Below are 21,484 nucleotides of genomic sequence, written 5' to 3'. Positions count from 1 at the left end.
ATTATATTTTTCTAAATGAGTCTAGGTGCTGTCTCTGCCTTGGATCTTCATAAACTTGTGGTGGTATAAAAGTTTAGTGTCATAGTAGATGCCTTTTTTATTTTTAATTAGAACGAATGAATGAATAAAATCATTTTTTAAAAAACGTACCTGCTTACCTGTCTGCCACTGGCCGGCTCGCTCCTCTCCCCATGGTGTTGGTGTCCCAGCAGTCCCTGGGACACCAGCACAGGCTCCCCCATGCAATCCTGGTGCTGCTCTCCTGCTATACCTAGCATGAGAGCAGCATCAGGATTGGTCTGAGTGGCTTGATCTGCCACTCAGACAGTGAACTGGAATCTGTACTGTTTCTCCAAGCCGGCTGTGCAACACACTCCACCGCTCCCCCATCCCATGGCCCAGCCCGCCCCTTCCTGCATAAGCTGGCTCAGCCAGCAGGTGAAAAATAAAACGATAATTAAATATTATTTTATATTTCAGCTGCTGGCTCTTAGCAGTGGGGTGACTCTCTTTCGCCATTGCAGAGGAGCCGCCCCTGAGTGATAATTACCTTCATGGTTGGAGTCAGGTTTCCTGGGTTAGGGCTGAAAGAATAAGATCGATTGCGGTGAGCTTCACCACTTGGAACTGCATGCTTAAGTTTTCGTTCCTCCTAAAAAGACAAAATGGCTGAGGGTGAGTCACATTTAAAAAACAGTTTGAGTTATATTGTCTTTGCAAACAAACATATATGTTGCTATTTGATTTGGATTAATGCTAAAAGAATAAAGTTAAAGATTAAAATGAAAATATTATCATGAAAATAACGAGACATTTTCAAGAGACCCAAAACAGTGCAAACAGAAAATGTCTTCCTTAAGAATCCTTGAGGCATAGCACTGAAGAGAATATATATTATTTACCGTACAGTGTACACAGAATAAGTTTTGTGAAGCTGGATAAAATTGAACGTAACGCAAACAAGTCTTGAAACTTCAAACTGTAAATACGATGACAAAACTCAGGAAAAGAAGCAAGATAGAGAAGAGGGGATACAAATAAATTACATTTTGGTAAACATGTATTGTTTTTCTCCAGCCCTGGACTCTCTTCTACCTCCTTTAGTGGGCACTATACTATTGATCCTGTTACTGTTACTTTCGGGAGATTCCTAACATACATTGCAGCAGTTTTTGCTACTGCTGCCATCTCTCCCAAATATAGCTAAATAGAAATGGGTCTCCCGGGACAAAATAGACGAGGTCCACAGGGAGCCCGGGCTTCAGGACTTTAGTATCTCATGTCCCCTTATCTCCCGCTTCTGCCATCTTGGGGAGTTCAGAGATAGTGATCCGCTGAGAATGATGCACAGGCTAACCCCTGCCCCTGTCTCCGGCTACCAACCCCGCACCTAATTAAATTATTTTCCAGGAAAATAGGTTACTGGAAATTGCACTTAAGCAGGGACATTTTGATATTACTTATTCCGGCACAAAGGGAGGAACAGGCCCCTCAGATGTATGGTAAAAAACTTAGGCCCAAATTTATGAGGGCCTAGCGCCATTCCAACACCACATTATCGTCATTTTTTGATGCTAATGTGGTGTTGGAAGGCCACAAATGCCACAACATATTTACAAAGTGGTGCAATGCAAAATCGAAGAGATTTCCTCACGCCATTTATTTCGGAACTTTTAACCCCTGCTCAGAGCAGCCGTTAAAAAGGGGCATGCCATTATTTATATTGGGCCCATATGTACTCTGCAAGAGTAGCGCTAGAATTTTGGCACTACTCCTGCAGAGTACATCAATAACGTAAAAAAAAATTACGCTATTCGCCCCTACCTTGCGCCATGTTGCCCCGTACTTTAAATATGGCGCACACATAGTGGCGGTAGAGGAGCCCTAAGGGCCGCAAGGAAAGTGGCGCTGCACCGGGTGCAGCACCACTTTACTTAAATCTGCCCCTTATTGCCAAGTCACACAGCGCAGCAAGTCACCTTGCTGCGCTGCTTGACCAGGAAAAGGCAGGAATGCACATTATTTAAAAGAATATGTAGCATTCCTGTCTTTGTCCCTGCGCTGGTTTTGTTGTAGCTGCCTAGCGCCAACGCAGGTACCCTTGCACCATGGTGCAGGGGTGCCTGTGTTGTAAGGGGGACTGTTTATGTGCAGGAAGGGGTACCTTCATGCACAAAAACAATCCATGAGGCAATTTCCTCTTTCTATGTGTGCAACAGAATGCACACGTAGATATGCCCCAGGGAAGGCGTAGCATTTTGGCGCATTCCCAGGTCTACCACTTCTGGAAAATCTGGGAATGTGTCAAAGTCTATGGATGCTGCGAGGAAACACCCATGCAACACCCATGAAACACCTCCCTGGGGAAGATTAATGCAACATAGCCATTTGCGCTGCGTTGCTTTACTCCAGATTTATGAAGCCACTCAGGGCCATGCAAGGAGGCTTTGCGTGGCTACATAAATCGCATTTTGGGTTTGCATTGCACATGTATCACATTGCATGATGCAAGAGTGACACAACCCCACTTATAAATATGCCCCTAAATATATTGATGCAATGTCCTGGGATATTTGAATACTGAAAGTTTGATTTAAATGTGTTGAGATGTTTTAAATTAGCATCCCCAAAACACACCTGACAGACACAGTAACAATTACTTTGAGTTTTGAGTTTAGTAATACATTTTCAAACTATTAAATGAACAAACTGGAAAGTAAGCATAATTATAAGTTTTGTTTTCCTTTGCACCTGATGCTGTACACCTAACAGCTTTGGCAGTGAAATGATGAAAATTGCTTTTGGTATTTCTAACTTAGGATTTTGCCACTAATCAAAACATACAAGGAGATTTGAAGTGCAAGATCACCATTTACTATTATATTATGTTGTAAATGATATACGTAGTGGATTTCCATCACTGTGCATCTAACCTATAATCCTCATCAAAAAACGATTAGAATGGCTTGTGTTGAGTCATTTAAATCACTGGTTCATAATTTAACAAACTGAAATAATTGTAATTTTTAAGGTTCTCCATAATACATTGAGAACTGATGCAGTGACAAGATCTGAAGGGCTACTGGGGAATTTTAACCAGCACTTTAGACCTACTTACCATTATTCTACAACCTGAAATACCAGTTATAGACCTTATGCTGAGGGAATATGAAAAGTTCATAAAAGTGTACGTTTTTATTTCTCTAAACTGGTACAAATGTAAGTAATATATACATATAAAATATATATATGTAAAAAGAAAGCAACTGTGCAAAACTGATAAAAGCTGTAGTGCTAAATTGGTATGTTCTCCATAGTTAAATCTAAGGGGCATGAAGATTTAGTGAGTGTTAAATTATATTATAAAACATTATAGAGAAAAATAAGTGAGTTTTCATAATGAGTACTGTTAGACCTGGCATCTTTTGGTGTGATTTCCCCAGACTTTTTGCTTTCTGACCTATTTGACTGCATGCTGAACTTCATTTTTTGCTGGCTTTAGGACTCTGTACACTTTTTTTTACTGCTGACCAGTGCATGTGCTCTGTGTCTAAAACATGGTAACGTTGGCTTCCTCATGATTGGCATATTTGAGTTACTACTAAGTCCCTAGTAAAGTGCACTCTGTGTGCCCAGGACCTGTAAGTCAAATGCTACTAGTGGGCCTGCAGCACTGATTGTACCACCGCCTACAATAGCTTCTCAAGCATGTCTCAGCCTGCCACTGCAGAGCCTGTGTGGACAGTTCTAACCTGCCATTTCAACCTGGCAAGTGTACCCACTTGCCAGGCCCAAACCTTCCTTTTTATTACATGTGAGTCACCCCTAAGGCAGGCCCTGGTTAGCCCCAAGGGTGAGGTGCAATGTATTTAAAAAGTTGGACATGTCCCGGTTTAACATGTCCCGGTAGGGAAAAACTCTTTAGTTCGTTTTTCACTATTCCAAATACTATCTTTCCCCTAGGCTAACGTTGGAGTTACCTTGGAACATCTTCTAAGGGTAATTTCCAATTGGAAATGGATAGAAAAATGGAGCATGGTGTCTCTGGACTCACAATTTAAAACGACATCTTTTGGTGAAGTTGGTTTTGAAATCGCAGGTCTGAAAATGCCACTTTTAGAAAGATGGCATTTTCTTACTTAAACCATTCTGTGCCTTAGTCTGTCTCCAATCCAATTCTGGTCGGTGCTGGTTGACAGCTCCCCTTGTGCATTCTATCTAGACAGCCATAAACACAGAACACTCAACTGCATCTGCATTCCATCTGCTTACTGATGGGTCTTCCTGAGCTGGAAGGGTGGAGGGGCTCTCGCTTACACTTCAAAGGGTAGTAGCCTGCCCCACACAAAGGACTGATAACCCCCCACAGATAGTCTGGAGTCAGGGCTGGGTTCCTAGGGGTTTATCATACACTTGAAAGGGTTCCTTTGAACTCACCCCTTGATCAAAGGTCATTTTGGTTATAAGTACTGGGGCTCTGACACCGTAAACTCAGAACACTTCTAGACTGAGGATATTCTACCAGGAAGAAGGACCGCGGTGATGTCAGGAGGGACTGCCACTTTGCGGTTGCTCTGCTGTGTTGACCTGCTGTCTGCTACTTCTTGCCTTTGAGTGAGAGGACAGAATCAAACTTTCTACATCCTGCAATCTAAAGTTTCTCCAAGAGCCTGACTGAGCTTGCCTCCTGTTTCTGAAGTCTCAGGGATATCAAAGACCTTGCTACCAGGACCTGGGCTCCTCTGCTGTGAGTCCTGTTCTGCCAAGTAGTACCAAATCCAGTCCTGGGCTCTTGGAGGTGAGTGTGGTGCTGCAACACAAGAACTGACGCAATGACCACTCGCCGACTTCACAACGCAACGATTTACAACGCAGCCCTGGCTTGGTCGACTTAGCACTGACGCATTGGAACCAGTACTCATGGCATCTCGACATCAACGTATCAATGGCGTTGCTTGATCAGCAAATGGCGCATTGACTGCAAGCACAACGCATCCCCTCCTGTGGATCAACGCATTGCCACCGAGCATCAACACAACAAAGGTACTGTCAGCGGGTCTGCATGACTCTTGTACCTAGCCTGCACTCCATCGCGGTCGGACTGAACTTTTGGATTTGCCCCGGTCCATTGCAACCAGATAGTCCCAGTTGGAGCTATTGTCTTCTAAGCACTGCATTTTGATGTAACCTTTGAAAATTCATAACTTGACTTGTGTTTGTTGGATTTCTGTTGTTTTGGTGTTGTTTGACTCAAATAAATATTGTCTATTTTTCTAAACTGATGTGTAGTACTTTTGTAGTGTTTCCACTGTGTTCCTGTGTGTGTGTGCACAAATACTTACCATATTGCCTTCTAAGTTAAGTCTGCCTGCTCTGTGCCAAGCTACCAGAGGGTGAGCAGAGGTAAACTTTTAGTATGTATCTCACTTGGAGTGTGGTCCCTAATTGAACAGAGTGCAAACCTCTGCCAACTAGAGAAGCAACATTTAACAAGTACTGTCTCGTCAAGGTTCACAATAAGTGGTAAAACTTTGCAAATACATTTTGAGATTCTATACAGCACACTGCAAGTAGTAACCCAAACTGACTTGTTAATTCCAAAGCACGAATTACTAGAGCAGGTCTCTCCATTTACCTTAGATGAGTCATCAGCAGTGTCAGTAACTCACTGACTGGCAAAGTGGCCTAGGCCAGATTTGATCCTGGCAGACCTATTTAAAATAGTACGGTGGAGACCTTCTATTAAGCGAATACCAAACATAGTTACGTGACTGAACAGACAGACTTGCTACACTGCCACATTTCCACCAATACACAACAAGCATTGGCAATACCAGTAGGTCTGTTCTGTTTTAGGTGGGTGAGTTGTATTACCTTTGTTGTTCACCCAATAACTATGTTATCTGTTACAGATGCACGGAAGCAAAAACTATGTGTGAAAAAGGCACAGACCGACAGTGCAAATATGGAGTTGTAGCCTAGAATTTGCAACATAACATCTCTGTCGTCAATCATTAAAAGTGAGGATGAATGGAAAGATGTATGAGTGAGCTCACAAAAAAGTCACCTACTGAGTAAATGGATGAATGGGTGAGCAAGCGGAGAACCGCTAAGAGCATTAGAAACTGGGGAAAAATGGAAGTGGGGAGTTTGCTTATGCCCTGGAAAAACGTAAGGAGAAGGACCTCTTGGGTCCGGGGCCACCTGCAGAGATATGCAACAACTGGATCAGATTGGTGGTAGAAGAGGATGCCCCTGATGAGAATCGGCTCTAAGGGTAGGAAGAAACCTTCTGCCCCAATGTTCTCAGAGGAGCTCAAGGAGCTCCAAAGGCAGTGCAGGAGGCAGAAGTGAAGATGGAAATTGGATCCTGAGCATGAAGAGCAAATTAAATTAGGGAGCTCAGTCTTAAGCACAAAAGCGCAATCAAAGCAGTGAAGTCAATTTACTTTTCCCAGGGGATAAGGGCGGCTATTAATGTTGCAAAATAATTGTCTACTAATGTGCACACCCATCTGTCACTCCCAAAGTATCAGGAGGTTGAGAACTCGCAAACATTTTGTAATAAAGTGGCAGAGTTCTTTAAAGAAAGAATCTTGAAGATTTTACCCAGATTACCCGGACCCCATCGACAGTTCTACCGGTGCCAGGACTCAACCTCTTGACGGTGGGGACGGTGTGGTTTCAGATCAACGTAACCCCAGGTGTTTAGCCAGATTCTCCCCGCTGCTGGCATCTAAGATTATGACCCTGTTAGCTGGTACCACTTTGGGCTTTCCTGATGACCCATGTCCGCCTAGGGGCTTGCAGTTGGTCCTGGACCTTATGGCTAAGGCTATGGAGAGGATCTTCACTGAGGTCCAAGAGGGTGGGGTGCTCCCACAGGGCTGGAGGAAGGCAGTTGTTATCCCTCTGAAGAAGAAGAAGCCTGATGGAGACTCCAGCGATCTGATAAACTTGCGCCCTGTTTCTTTATTTTGTGTGTATATCCGAATGAAAGAGTGATAAATGACTGAGTGTTTGGATAGATGAATGGGCAAGAAGAGGTCCTATTTCACAAGTGAAATAGGGATGCTTCAGGTAATGAGGCAATCTCATTGGCTGAAGGTCAGCACGTCTCGTGGGGTGCTAGGCAGAAACTGGAATTGAATCAAAGGTGTGACTAATTCCTTTAGAATCAGCTATAATATGTAGTTTCCATTAGCACTTGTGCTTTTCTAAAGTTGCATCAAAGCACCAAGCATAAAAAGAAGACAGGACTAAGACGGGAAAAGGGGTGAGCAGGGAAGGTGAGAACATGGTGTTGCGTTTGTTGCTTAGATAACATTGATATTGTACAAAATGTATTACAAACCACAGAGGATGATCAAGAAAGAAGAAAGGAGGAAACAGGAGACATGGAAGGAAGTGTACATTGAGTGTGCTGGGAGCAATACGTTAGATGATGTGAATAAGTGGCTGGCAGGGCAGGAGTGTAGGCAATGATGACAGGTGTGACTGGACTGTGTGAATAAATGAGGACAATAGTGTGTATAAAGGTGGCATTTTAGTACATGCAATAAATACACATGGAATAAATGATTACCACAGTGGCATACCCCTAAACTACTAACCAGCAAGAAAGCATGTACAAGAGGAGCCGGCATAACAAGAGTGTTGAACCTGTGATAGGCATGACAAAAACCTTTCCACTAGTAGCATGTATAGTAGGATAGCGTGAACTAGTTAACAGATGTAGGAAATTTGCCCTCAATGATGGTCACCCTTGATTTTTAGCTCTTTTGTCGAATTCTATTCACTCCTGCTAACCAGTGGTAACTTGTCTGCGCTGCCCCCTTTCAACATCTTTAAAATGGAGTACCCTGGATTGGCATATTTAATTTACCAAGAAGTCCCCAATATATGGTACAAATGTGTACCTAGGGCCTGTAAGTTAAATGTCACAAGTGAACTGCAGCACCCACTGTGCCATACACTAAAGTGACAGTGTAGGCATGACTGCTGGCCTACCATGTGTAGCCTGGCAGTGCAGTTTTAAACTGCAAATTTGACCTGTCCAATTAACCCCTTTTGAGGAGCTGAAGCTTTCCTTTGAAATATTAATAAGTCACCTGTAAACGTTCCTTACTGTTCCTAAGGCAGGGTGCATGATATTCAAAAGAAGGTCATGTAAAAGGTTCATGTTCAACATGTCCTTACACTGAACAGGCCCCAAATGCTATTTTCACTTTTGCAGGGTTAGGTATCCCATAGGAAAGCATTGGGCTACAATATTAAACTGAATGTTATCTCCAGATAGGAAATAGCTACATGTTTCATTCATGGACTTGTTGAAATATTTAATAAAACCCCAAATCACTGGTGAATTTGGATTTGTAATAAATATTTTGGAAAACAAACTTTTTGAAACTTATGCTTTTCCTGCCTAAAGCCTCTCAACCCCATTTGCCTGAGCCCAACTGTCACCCAGGAGCTGAGTTGAATAACACTATTGAAGAGGTATGTATTTGCTACCAGATATGAGACAAAGGCCTTGGGTGGGGTTGAGATATTCTGTTCCTCTGGCAGGATGACCATCTAGGCTGTTTCAAGGAACGAGATTAATGCCAAAGAGGCCTTTCCTGTCACAGGCAAATGTTATCTGACACATGGTCATTCTTTGTTCCCCAAAGTCAGACAGGCACAAACCCCTATAAGGGAGGAGCTGTCCCCAGATCTGGTACAGAGTGACCACAGAAGAGAGGTTGCTCATTAACCTGGCCACACCACTGAGGTGGGTACACAGGCTCTGCACAAGGGGAGCGGGTTGTCACCATCTTGGATTTAGGCATAGATGGGCACTTTAGGATTGTTTACAATACGGCACACGCGGCATGCTGACTGCAAAAGTGGGCAGGGTTGTGCCTGAGAACTTTTATCCTATTGGTTATGGAGGGGGTGACTCCTGGCCGGTGTCGGGCATAAATGTGGCACCCACAGTACCCATGTTGGAACATTTTCCATACCTGTGGAATAATAAAGAGGACTGGACTTGCTGTCTGTGAAATGAGATGAGCCTAAAATAGTGGACCTGCTCTACTTCTTGTAGTGATCAGCAAATCCTATTCAGTGGGACCTCATAGAGAAGCTATCCGGCCTCGTGGAGCCCTCTTTAGATACAGCCTGCAGCCTTGCCAAGCTGGAAGAAGCCAAACTCCCAAATAAAGTGACTAACTCTAATGTAGAAATCTTCACTGGGCAAAGGCACCAAAAGTATCCGGCTGGCGAGGGACCTTCCTTGGAAGCGAAATTCTAATTTTGTCCACTTGGAGCTATCTCTTCAAAAGTCAACAACCTAACCAAGCCCTCGTCCAGTGGCTATCCAACAACCACTGGGGATTTTTGTCTTCCATTTCAGAGACTAAGTAAAACTTCCGATTGGGCTGAACCAGGTTTCTGTATATGAGATGCTCTCCTTGGCTGTTGGTCTTATTCTTGCGCCTAGATACCAGTCAATTGCAACCATATGATAGTGGTTGGTGTGTAACATTTTTTTTATATTAAAATCATAACTTTAGTTTCCCTTATTGGATTTTTGTGATTGTACTCTATTTTTCTAAATTAGTTTGAGATTTTTCTTGTGTTGAGTTTTGACTTTGTTTTGGTGCTGCGTAAGTACTTTAAACATTACCTCTACATTAAGCATGTCTGCTCTGTGCCATAGCTACCAGGTGGTTCAGCTCAGGTTAATTTAGTGACTTTGAGGGTTCACACTGACAAGGGCTGTGGTTATTGCTTAGATGGGTACTCACTTCCATCAACTAATATAACAATTTATTAGAATAGATATGACAGTGTGTTCAATGATGAGACAGGGCAGAAATCTTTAAACAAGGACCAGAAAATAGGCAGTCTGGCAGGCAATGATGCCAGCCAAGCAAATTTACTGTCTCTGAGAAAATGCACTGAGTTAAGTTTAATATTAAAATACTACTGCATATTTTGTTACCTCCCTCTGTGACTCTGATACGTCTATAATATGGAGACTTAATTGCACAGCCGTTTCTGTCAACACAGTACGATACCATTTATGTTACCTCCACATAGGGGGATATCACCAATAAGAGGTGTTTGAAAGTGTCTAGGATGCTTGGTTAGCTAGGACAGCATCTAGGTAGGGACAAGTTATTGTGGTGGTTACTGGATCTAAAGTCCTTTTTAACAAGTCACTTCTATCGTATTCTGTAGTATTTTCCCCAATTTTACTGGGAATATTCAATCTCAACTGATGTCGAAAGGGTGAGATCAGCAGTCCTGGTAGTTCAATAGTCTCGGGAGCTGGTTTTAAGGACCAGCCCTGTACCAAAATGAATGAATTTGCCAGACAAATGGTATATCTGCTATTTCTTTATGCCTATATACATGTGTTAAAGATAAATGTGTGGGAAATTTGCCTAATTTACTCTTGCGTAATTATGAGACATTTCGTAGAAATTATGCCACATTAACATAAGAACACACTTTGCATTGAAAAAAGTGCTAAAAAAACAGAGAAGCTCGTGTTCTGTCCACTTGCATTGTTCTGGTGCTCCCACTATAGAGCTGTTTTTTTTTTAACCAAAGCGACCATAATTTTTTGGTATTCTGCATAAAAAGGATAATACGAAATGCCAACATTTATGTGAATTATGCCGACGTAATTGACATTTCACCCGGGGCTAGTTAAAGATGAACTCACAGCTGTTTTGGGGGAAATTAAAATATTATATGATAAATGCAAGTGACTTTATTGAAAATCAGCAGGAGGACCTGCTGTTTCTGTCAGAAAGGAGGATAATTCCTGCAATAAATCTGTATTAATAAATATCTTGGTTCGTTATGGACACAATATCACGCTTTGCAACAGTAAGAATAAAAGGGCAGGTGGTATTCCTGCAACCATAATCTGCAGCATTATCTTGCCATTTTCGCCTCCTGCAGAGCGTGGATAGAATGCGTTCTTTGAAGACACCTCCATTCCTATTTTATCCATCCATAATATCAACGCTGCCCTGCACTAACCTAAAGGTTATGATGCTGGCTTTTCCAAATTTGTAGTGGGTTAGTGAGTGTTCACCAGCTAAGATTCTCTTTCTGACATCATTTCTACATTAGAACTGATAGAAGCCTTTGATAATGGATCCTACGAGGTTACTTACACAAAGGTCTCAAAAAACGCAAACAAAAGTTTCCCTAGAACACATCACAACTTCAACTCTTAAAGCAAATGAAAGTCAACACCTAGAGGAGAGAAGGAGCAAGAAATATTTAAAAAGAAGATCACGCCAGAGGAGATAATTATACGCAACTGAATCGACTCCTCGATTTTATGAGCCAATTACAAGTATTGGGCAGAAAAAACTCCTACGGAATAAAGTTTAGCAATAAATTGTTCAACGCAGGCAACTATTTCCTTTCTAAACAGCCTCGCCCTCTTACTACTCCACCTTCTCCAGAGTCCTCTGGCATGATGTGCATATGGTTTACTAAACAGATGCTCAAATAAGGCACAACATTAAGACAAGTGACAATCCGGAGAGCGTCTCATGAGTGTCACCGCAGACATTTACCGATAACATGAATGGAATGGAACTAGAAATCCTATTTGAAGGAGAGGTAAGCCTCTGATGGTCCTACGACATCAGAGTGCACAGAAAATAACACATGATGGATGGCCATGCTGGAATTCTCCTCAATCATTAGTAATAACTCTACTCTGGGTGCACTTTATCCCGTTGCTTTTTTGTTCATTTTTCAAGGGTGAAGAATCTAGATGCCACAAGAGGCCAGGTGCACCCTAGTACTGCCCACACCCGAGTGCGGAGTGGGGACTGTTAAAGCCTCCGATCACAAAGGCTGCACGGCACCACCGTGCGAGGTTTGCAGTAAAAATGTTGTGGGAAAAAGTAGACTGAAAAACCTTGTGTCAAAAATATATTCTGAAAAATTAGAATGAAAATTTTGTGGCAACAATAAAAAAAAATGATGCACCTTACAGGGCAATGGTAAGTGTGCTGGCAGCATGGGCAAGGGGGCATCCTCCTGCTAAAGTAGGCAGGGGGATATACAGCGAGGAGAGGAAAGGAGCAGGGCATTAGGAAAAGGTTTTTAGTATTCAGGGATTGGTAGTATTAAGTTAAAGATAGGGGCTTCTAGTGCTCAGGGAAGAATAGTGTTAAGGGGTAATAAGGTTTCAGGGACATTTCAGGGAAAGTTAGCTGTAAGGATTTTTTCTGGGCTTTTTGAATTCTATATTAAAGAAAGACTTTTGTATGAGGGCAAACATTAGAAAATACTAACTGATCAAAATGTGCATCATAATGGTTTTAGGATATACAGTACTCCTACATATATCTGCCACCAGAACCACACATTGCCTTAACAGCCTTAAAATTCTAAATTATGACAATATTCAAGTTTTTCAGTAGGCGAAGGATACCTGTAATGAATTGGGTTATTGGTTGAAGGGAGTGGATGTCCGACTCAGGCAACAACCACATTCATTGTCAGGGTGAACCACAAAAGTAATTAAATTAACCTGTACTTACCCTTCTGGTAGCTTGGCAGTCAGGCTTGCGAGGCAAAGTGTTAAGTATTCATGCAGCACACAAACAGTAATAAAGTGAAACACAATGTGAGAAAAATCCCCAAACCAATTTAGAAAAAATATGGTAAATTTAAGAAAGCAACATGATAACAAAACAACAAAAATCCACCCAGTAGAACCGGTGATTTTGAATTTCAAAGATTTAGGTCAGTATAATGCCTAAAACCACAAAGTGCCACTCTCGGTCACAAGGTCATGCTAGCCTGGGGGAAAATTCAGTTCAGACCCACCGTGATGAAACCCAGTCAACAGTGATGAAGCGCGGTATACGGGTAGTCCAGCTGAACAATTTAGCTTCACAAAGAATACCCATTCATGGTGGAGGAGGCCACATGGAGCAGGGAAAGCGTTGTGGATGGTTGACACAATCGAGGGAAGAGCAGGCCGGGAGGCACAGGCTGTTGTCGCTGTAGAGGTGTTAGACCTGACATGCCTTAGGGTGGTCACCCCTAACTTTTTGCCTGCCTCCCTCCACTTTTTGTACCCTGTTATGCTGGCTTTTAGACTCTGCGCACTTTACCACTGCTAACCAGTGCTAAAGTGCATATGCTCTCTTCCCTTTTAAACATGGTAACTCTGGCTCATACCTGATTGGACTATTTAATCTACTTATAAGTCCCTAGTAATGTGCACTACATGTGCCTAGGGCCTGTAGATTAAATGCTACTAGTGGACCTGCAGCACTGGTTGTGCCACCCACTTAAGTAGCCCCCTTAACTTTGTCTCAGGCTTGCCATTGCAAGGCCTGGGTGTGCAGTTTCACTGCCACCTCGACTTGGCATTTAAAAGTAACTGCCAAGCCTAGAACTCCCCTTTTTCTACATATAAGTCACCCTTAATGTGGGCCCTAGGTAACCCCTAGGGCAGGGTGCCGTGTAGGTAAAAGGCAGGACATGTGCCTGTGTAGTTATATGTCCTGGTAGTGTAAAACTCCTAAATTCGTTTTTACACTACTGTGAGGCCTGCTCCCTTCATAGGCTAACATTGGGGCTGCCCTCATACACTGTTGAAGTGGCAGCTGCTGATCGGAAAGGAGCAGGAAGGTCATATTTGGTATGGCCAGAATGGTAATACAAAATCCTGCTGACTGGTGAAGTCGGATTTAATATTACTATTCTAGAAATGCCACTTTTAGAAAGTGAGCATTTCTTTGCACTTAAATCTTTCTGTGCCTTACAATCCACGTCTGGCTGGGCTTGGTTGACAGCTCCTTGTGCATTCACTCAGACACACCCCAAACACAGGGTACTCAGCCTCACTTGCATACATCTGCATTTTGAATGGGTCTTCCTGGGCTGGGAGGGTGGAGGGCCTGCTCTCACACAAAGGACTGCCACACCCCCTACTGGGACCCTGACAGACAGGATTGAACTGAAAGGGGACCTGGTGCACTTCTTAGCCACTCTTTGAAGTCTCCCCCACTTCAAAGGCACATTTGGGTATAAAACAGGGCCTCTGCCCTACCTCATCAGACACTTGCTGGAGAAGAAACCTGAACCAGAAACTACATCCTGCCAAGAAGAACTGCCTGGCTGCTCAAAGGACTCACCTGTCTGCTTTCTACAAAGGACTGCTGCCTTGCTGTTGCCCTGCTGCCTTGCTGAACTCTTGTCTGGCTGTGAAAGTGCTCTCCAAGGGCTTGGATAGAGCTTGCCTCCTGTTCCCTGAAGTCTCAGGACCAAAAAGACTTCTCTTTTTCACTTGGACACTCCGTGCGCCGAAAATTTCGACGCACAGCTTGTTCCGTGGCGAGAAAAACGCCGCACACCGACGCTGATCGACGCGACGCTCTTGGGACGACCGAGAATCCGACGCACGGCCTCGCAAGGACAACGCCGCCCGACCTCTAGAGGAGAAATCGACGCAACGCCTGCCGTGAGATCGTAATTTCAACGCGCAGCCCCGCAGACCGACGTCTAGAGGAGAAATCGACGCGACGCCTGCCGTGAGATCGTAATTTCGACGCGCAGCCCTGCAGACCGACGCGCAGCCGGAGAACAAGCAGGAAAATCCACGCACAGACCCGGGACATCTGGTAATCCCCGCGATCCACAGAAAGAGACTGTCCGCGCGCCGGAAAACGACGCACGACTTCCCCGTGTGGAAAATAACGACGCAAGTCCGTGTGTGCTGGGGAGAAATCGACGCACACATCCTTTTTCCACGCACCTCTTCCTCTGTGGCCCTCTGAGGAGATTTTTCCACTCTAAACCAGGTACTTGTGCTTGAAAGAGACTTTGTTTATATTCTAAAGACTTAAGACACTTTATATCACTTTTCAGTGATATCTCTACAATTTCCCATTGCAACTTTATTCTTTTTGACCTACAATTATCCTGATAAATATATATTTTTCTAAACACTGTGTGGTGTATTTTTGTGGTGCTATATGGTGGTATTGTATGATTTATTGCACAAATACTTTACACATTGCCTTCTAAGTTAAGCCTGACTGCTCGTGCCAAGCTACCAAAGGGTGGGCACAGGATAATCTTGGATTGTGTGTGACTTACCCTGACTAGAGTGAGGGCTTTTGCTTGGACAGGGGGTAACCTGACTGCCAACCAAAAACCCCATTTCTAACATTGGTGATCAGCGGTGAGGATAGGACTTGTATTTGTGCAGTGACATACAGTAGCTAAGTATTTCACTACCTATCCACAGTTGAAGGTCAACTTGGTTTTTTATCTCTTTTTTCAAATCCGTTTTTTTTCCTGACAATTTTCAAAAACTAAATCCTCACTCAACATGTCTCTGACTGGGTCTCAGACAGGGGACTTTGACGTAGTCCAGTTGGATACATATACGGTCAAACAACTAAGAGGATTCTGCAGGGCACTGAGGGTACCCACCCAAGGGGCCTCCAGAAAGGAGGACTTTCAAGTGGCGCTGAGGGCCTGGGCAGAAACCCATTTAGAGGATGATGAGGAAGAGGAGCCAGAAAATGGCACCTCAGAGGAATTTTCACTATCTGTGGATGGTGTTACCACTGCAATTGTGCCCCCTTCCAGACCAGGGAGTAGTGTCTCTATGCAAAGCCTGACCGCAGAGGAAAGGAGAGAGGAAAGGGAGTTCCAATTGCAAATGGCAAAACTGAAAATTGAGGCTCAACAGGAGGAGAGAAGGGCAGAGAGAGAAGCCAAACAAGCTGAGGCTGAAAGAGCAGCCAAACAGATTGAAGCTGAAAGAACAGCCAAACAAGCAGAAGCTGAAAGAGCAGCCAAACATGCAGAAGCTGAAAGAGCAGCCAAACAGGTGGAAGCTGAAAGAGCTTTGGCTGAAAAGAAACTATTGTTGGCTCATGAACTGAGACTCAAGGAGCTGGAGATCAAGGCGAGACAGTCTGAATCCAGCAATAATGGTGGCAGCATACAGACAGGACCTGCTGGAGAAAAGAAGGTTCCTATACCCAAAAATGTGGTGCCCAGTTTTGTGGTGGGAGATGACATAGATAAATGGTTAGCTGCTTATGAAGTTGCACTGAGGGCTCATGAGGTTCCTGAAGGGCAATGGGGGGTAGCTATGTGGGGTTATGTGCCGCCTTTGGGGAGGGACACACTTCTCACATTGGATCCACCTGATCAAAACACATACCCACTTCAGAAAGCCACTTTACTTGCCAAGTTTGGGCTGACCCCTGAGGGATACCGTCAGAGGTTCAGGGACAGCACCAAACAACACACACAAACATGGGTAGATTTCTTTGACTTTTCCAGTAAGGCACTGAATGGATGGGTGCGGGGCAACAAAGTAAATGACTATAAAGGGTTATATGACTTGATTCTGAGAGAGCATATGCTTAATACTACTTTTACAGAGTTGCACCAGCACTTGGTAGATAGTAAGCTGACTGATCCCAGGAAGCTTGCTGAGGAGGCGGACCTCTGGGTTAGCACCAGAGTGTCCAAAAAGGTACCTGGGGGGGACTCACACAAAGGTGGTCAGGGTTCCCAACAGAAGAAAGAGGGGGGAGACAAACTTACAGATAAGGAACTCTCAAAAGGCCCCCAAAAGAATTCCCAGGGAGGGGGTGGCAACCATTCCTTCTCTAGATTTGGGAAGAAGCCAGGGACATTTGATAAGTCAGGGAAATCCAACCCCAAATGTATGGAGTGTTACCAGTATGGTCACTATAAAGGCGACCCCCAGTGCTCCAAAAGGGCACCGTCCACTACCGGACAGACACCTGGGATAACTAGTGTAGCGCTTGGAGGGGAGATGGACCCAGATAGCTTTGGGGAGCAAGTAGAGATTTCCCTAGTGTCCCTGGGAGAAAGAGAAATGGTGCCCAAAGCCCACATGCCCCGAAATACTTCCAAGTACAGGCAGTGGGTCACCATTAATGGGCAGAAGGTGGAGGCTCTGCGTGACACAGGAGGCAGTATGACTACTATCCAGAGTCAGCTGGTGTCCCCAGAGCAGATAGTCCCCAATACATTCCACCAGGTCATAGTCGCTGACAATCGTGAGAGTCACCTACCGGTGGCTCTGGTTCCCTTTGAGTGGGGGGGGGTCTCTGGTACTCTGAAAGTAGCTGTGAGTCCTGCCATGCCTGTAGATTGTCTGTTAGGCAATGATCTTGAGCACACTGCTTGGAAAGAAGTAGAGCTCAGATCTCACCTGGAGATGTTAGGGTTACCTGAGTGGGTCTGCATGACCACCAGGTCCATGGCTGCCCAGGAAGGGAGTCAAGGGCGTCTGGAGCCTGGAAAAATGGCCCAGACAGCCACCCAAGAAGGGGGCCAGGGGCGCAGGAAACCCGCCTCCAATGTTCCCACGGTGGTAGACGAGGTCCCTGAGGAAGAGGAGGCCCCCGAGCCAACCGGGGAGGACATAGCTGCCCTGGGTAACCTACCTGAACTTGCTGGCTGGCAAGTAGAGGGGGGGCCAACCAGGGAAGCATTCTGCAAGGCGCAGAGAGAATGCCCCACCCTTGAGGGTCTGAGGAAGCAGGCCACAGACCACGCAGCAGGTGACGCCTCTGGCGCTCACCATATTTACTGGGAGAATGATCTCCTTTACAGTGAGCGTAGAATTCCAGGTCCTGGGCCACACCGTGTGCTGGTGGTCCCCCAGTGTTACCGGAAATTCATACTAGGCCTGGCTCACGACATTCCCCTGGCAGGACACCTGGGCCAAGACAAGACCTTTGACAGGCTTAACACCCACTTTCATTGGCCCAGAATGAGGAAAGCCTCAGATAACTTCTGCAGAGCTTGCCCCACCTGCCAGGCTAGTGGGAAGGCAGGGAAATGGCTTAAAGCTCCCCTGATCCCACTCCCAGTCGTTGGCACCCCCTTTGAAAGGGTGGGCATCGACATTGTTGGTCCCTTGGACCCCAAAACTGCCCTGGGCAACAGGTTTATCCTGGTTTTGGTGGACCATGCCACCCGCTATCCAGAGGCAATCCCTCTGAGAACAGTGACTGCAAAGGTGGTGACCAGAGCCCTGATGGGAATATTTACCCGTGTGGGATTCCCTAAGGAGGTCGTGTCTGACAGGGGCACAAACTTCATGTCTGCATACATGAAGACCCTGTGGGATGAGTGTGGGGTGACCTACCGGTTTACCACCCCTTATCATCCTCAAACCAACGGGCTGGTTGAGAGATTCAACCAGACCCTGAAAGGCATGATTGGTGGCCTGACTGAGGCCATGAGGCGTAAGTGGGACGTTCTCTTACCCTGCCTGTTGTTTGCTTATAGAGAGGTGCCCCAGAAAGGGGTGGGGTCCAGCCCCTTTGAGCTTCTCTATGGTCACCCTGTCAGGGGACCCCTAAGCATCGTTAAGGAGGGCTGGGAGAGAGCTCCCCAGGCCCCTCCCCAGAATGTGGTCAGCTACATGCTGGCCCTCCGCAAACAAACCCAACGCTTCTGGAAGGAGGCCCAGAGTAACCTCGAGGCCAGTCAAGAGGTGATGAAGGAGTGGTATGACCAAAAGGCCACTCTAGTTGAGTTCTCACCTGGAGACAAAGTTTGGGTGATGGAGCCAGTAGAGCCCAGGGCTCTCCAGGACCGCTGGACTGGCCCCTTTGAGATCAAGGAGCGTAAAGGGGAGGCCACTTACTTAGTGGACCTCAAGACCCCTAGGCAACCCCTAAGGGTCCTCCATCACAACCGGCTCAAACCTCACTTTGAGAGGTCTGAGGTCAGTATGCTCCTAGTCACCGATGAGGGCATGGAAGAGGAGAGTGAACCTCTCCCCGACCTCCTCGCTGTCAAAGAAGGGGATGGGTCAGTAGGTGGTGTCATTCTCTCTGACTCCCTGACTCCAACACAGAGAGGGGACTGCTATGCGCTGCTAGAGCAGTTCTCCCCCCTGTTCTCCCTTACACCTGGACTAACCCACCTCTGTGTGCATGACATTGACACAGGTGACAGTGCTCCTGTAAAGAACAAAATTTACAGGTTGTCAGATAAAGTGAAGGCCAGCATCAAGGAGGAGGTCTCCAAGATGTTGACTTTGGGGGTTATTGAGAAATCCAGTAGTCCCTGGGCCAGCCCTGTGGTATTGGTTCCCAAGGCTACTGCCCCAGGTGCGAAACCAGAACTCCGGTTCTGTGTGGACTACCGGGGTCTCAATTCAGTCACCCGGACTGATGCTCACCCCATCCCCCGAGCTGATGAGCTCGTTGATAGGCTAGGCGCTGCCAAGTTCCTGAGTACGTTCGATCTTACTTCCGGGTACTGGCAGATTGGCCTGACTGAGGGGGCTAAAGAAAGATCTGCTTTTTCCTCCCCTGATGGCCATTACCAATTCCGGGGGATGCCATTTGGGCTGAAAAATGCCCCCGCTACCTTCCAAAGGTTGGTTAACGGGGTCCTAGCTGGTAAAGATGCCTTCTGTGCAGCTTACCTAGACGACATAGCTGTCTACAGTTCCAGCTGGGAGGAACACCTGCTCCACCTCAAGGAGGTACTTCAGGCCCTGCAACAGGCAGGCCTGACTATCAAGGCTAGTAAGTGCCAGATTGGGCAGGGTTCCGTGGTGTACTTGGGACACCTCGTAGGTGGTGGAAGGGTGCAGCCGCTCCAGGCCAAGATTGAAACTATCAAGGCCTGGCAACCAACTAGAACACAGACTGAGGTGAGAGCCTTTTTGGGCCTCACTGGATACTACCGCAGGTTCGTCAAGGGCTATGGTACCATTGTGACCCCCTTGACTGAACTCACTTCCAAGAAACAACCTAGGTTGGTGAATTGGACAGAGGTCTGTCAGAAAGCCTTTGATTCTCTGAAGGAAGCCATGTGCACGGCCCCCGTGCTCAAGGCCCCTGACTACTCCCAGGAATTTATTGTTCAGACAGACGCTTCAGAGCATGGCAAAAGGACTGTTCTAGCACAGCTGAATGAGGAGGGCTCAGACCTACCAGTAGTCTTTATTAGCAGAAGACTATTACCACGGGAACAAAGGTGGAGTGCTATTGAGAGAGAAGCATTTGCTGTGGTCTGGGCACTGAAGAAGCTAAGACCCTACCTGTTTGGGACTCACTTCCAGGTTCAGACGGACCATAGGCCCCTCAGATGGCTCATGCAGATGAGGGGTGAAAATCCAAAACTCTCGAAGTGCAGATCTCATGTTGACGGTCATTCTTGGCGGTCAATGCAACACAAAGGGGGTCATTCTGACCATGGCGGTAATTACCGCCATGGCGGAGGTCGGCGGTAGCACCGCCAACAGGCTGGCGGTGCACCGCTGGGCATTCTGACCGCGGCGGTTCAGCCGCGGGCAGAAACGGAAAGTCGGCGGTGTACCGCCGACTTTCCGCTGCCCGTCTGAATCCTCCATGGGGATTCTGACACCCCCTACCGCCATCCTGTTCATGGCGGCTCTCCCGCCATGAACAGGATGGCGGTAGGGGGTGCCGCGGGGCCCCTGGGGGCCCCTGCCGTGCCCATGCCAATGGCATGGGCACGGCAGGGGCCCCCGTAAGAGGGCCCCAAAAAGTATTTCAGTGTCTGCCCAGCAGACACTGAAATACGCGACGGGTGCAACTGCGCCGGCTCAATTCTGAGCCGGCATCCTAGTGGGAAGGTTGATTTGCCCTGGGCTGGCGGGCGGTCTTTTGGCGGCCGCCCGCCAGCACAGGGCAAATGTCAGAATCACCGCCGCGGTCTTTCGACCGCGGTGCGGTGTTCTGACGGCGGTACCTTGGCGGACGGCCTCCGCCGTCCGCCAAGGTCAGAATGACCCCCAAAGTGTTTGGTTTCACTGGCGCTTCTGTTGGCAGTCATCATAGATGGCTGAATTTTAAATGCTGTTGCAAAAAAAAAAAACTTCAATATTTCACCTTTTTTCTCAGAAGGAGCTCAACTGATGCCAGCCGAGGGGCCAGGATCTGGGGAGGCACTTCTTGGGGATCGGGAACTCACTTTAGCAGAGGCCAGCAGGTCCAGGCACAATCAGTGCAGCAGGTCAGCTAGGCAGTTGCAGGGAGACCTCTGAAACATGTTTTGTTCCTGTAGCTCTGGCAGGTCAACCAGCAGACATTTAAAGTCACTCAGGTTAGCCTAAGATGAAGAGAGCAGGTCCAGTCTTCCTTCTCAGAAAGCAAGGCAGTCCTCAAGCAGCATGGCAGGCCTCTGGTGGCAAGGCAGTCCTCCTTCTGTAATGTCCACAGGTCCAGGAGCGTACTTAAGAGTGGCTTTGGAGATCTAATATTCATACCCGGGACTAGCCCTTACGTGTGGGGGACACCATACAGTATCCCTATATATGGTTTTGGAAGGTTCTTCCCCTCCTCTGTCAAGGCCTCAAGATGTCTGGGATAACAAAAGGATGGGCTAAGTGTCCTATGTGTGTGCTTGAAGCAAGCTCTTTGAAGTGTTAGTGGGCTAGAACACGGCTCTGCCCACAGCC

General features: G+C 46.3%; 1 protein-coding gene and 1 long non-coding RNA gene across 4 annotated transcripts in view; one reads left to right on the top strand and one right to left on the bottom strand.

Annotated features, from left to right (window-relative positions):
- FAM184B (family with sequence similarity 184 member B) overlaps window positions 1-21,484 on the bottom strand; it is a 320,510-nt gene that overhangs the window by 80,430 nt on the left and 218,596 nt on the right. For both annotated transcript variants that reach the window (XM_069202207.1, XM_069202213.1), the window contains one exon: window positions 551-652. In XM_069202207.1, the coding sequence (XP_069058308.1) occupies window positions 551-652 (102 nt within the window). The remainder of the gene's footprint in view (window positions 1-550; window positions 653-21,484) is intronic.
- The window catches only part of LOC138248563 (uncharacterized), a 327,877-nt gene that overhangs the window by 235,996 nt on the left and 70,397 nt on the right, over window positions 1-21,484 (top strand). The window lies entirely within an intron of this gene.

This window comes from Pleurodeles waltl, chromosome 1_2 (assembly GCF_031143425.1).
Source record: "Pleurodeles waltl isolate 20211129_DDA chromosome 1_2, aPleWal1.hap1.20221129, whole genome shotgun sequence".
Lineage (NCBI taxonomy): Eukaryota > Metazoa > Chordata > Amphibia > Caudata > Salamandridae > Pleurodeles > Pleurodeles waltl.
This window is presented reverse-complemented; position numbering and strand designations above follow the sequence as displayed.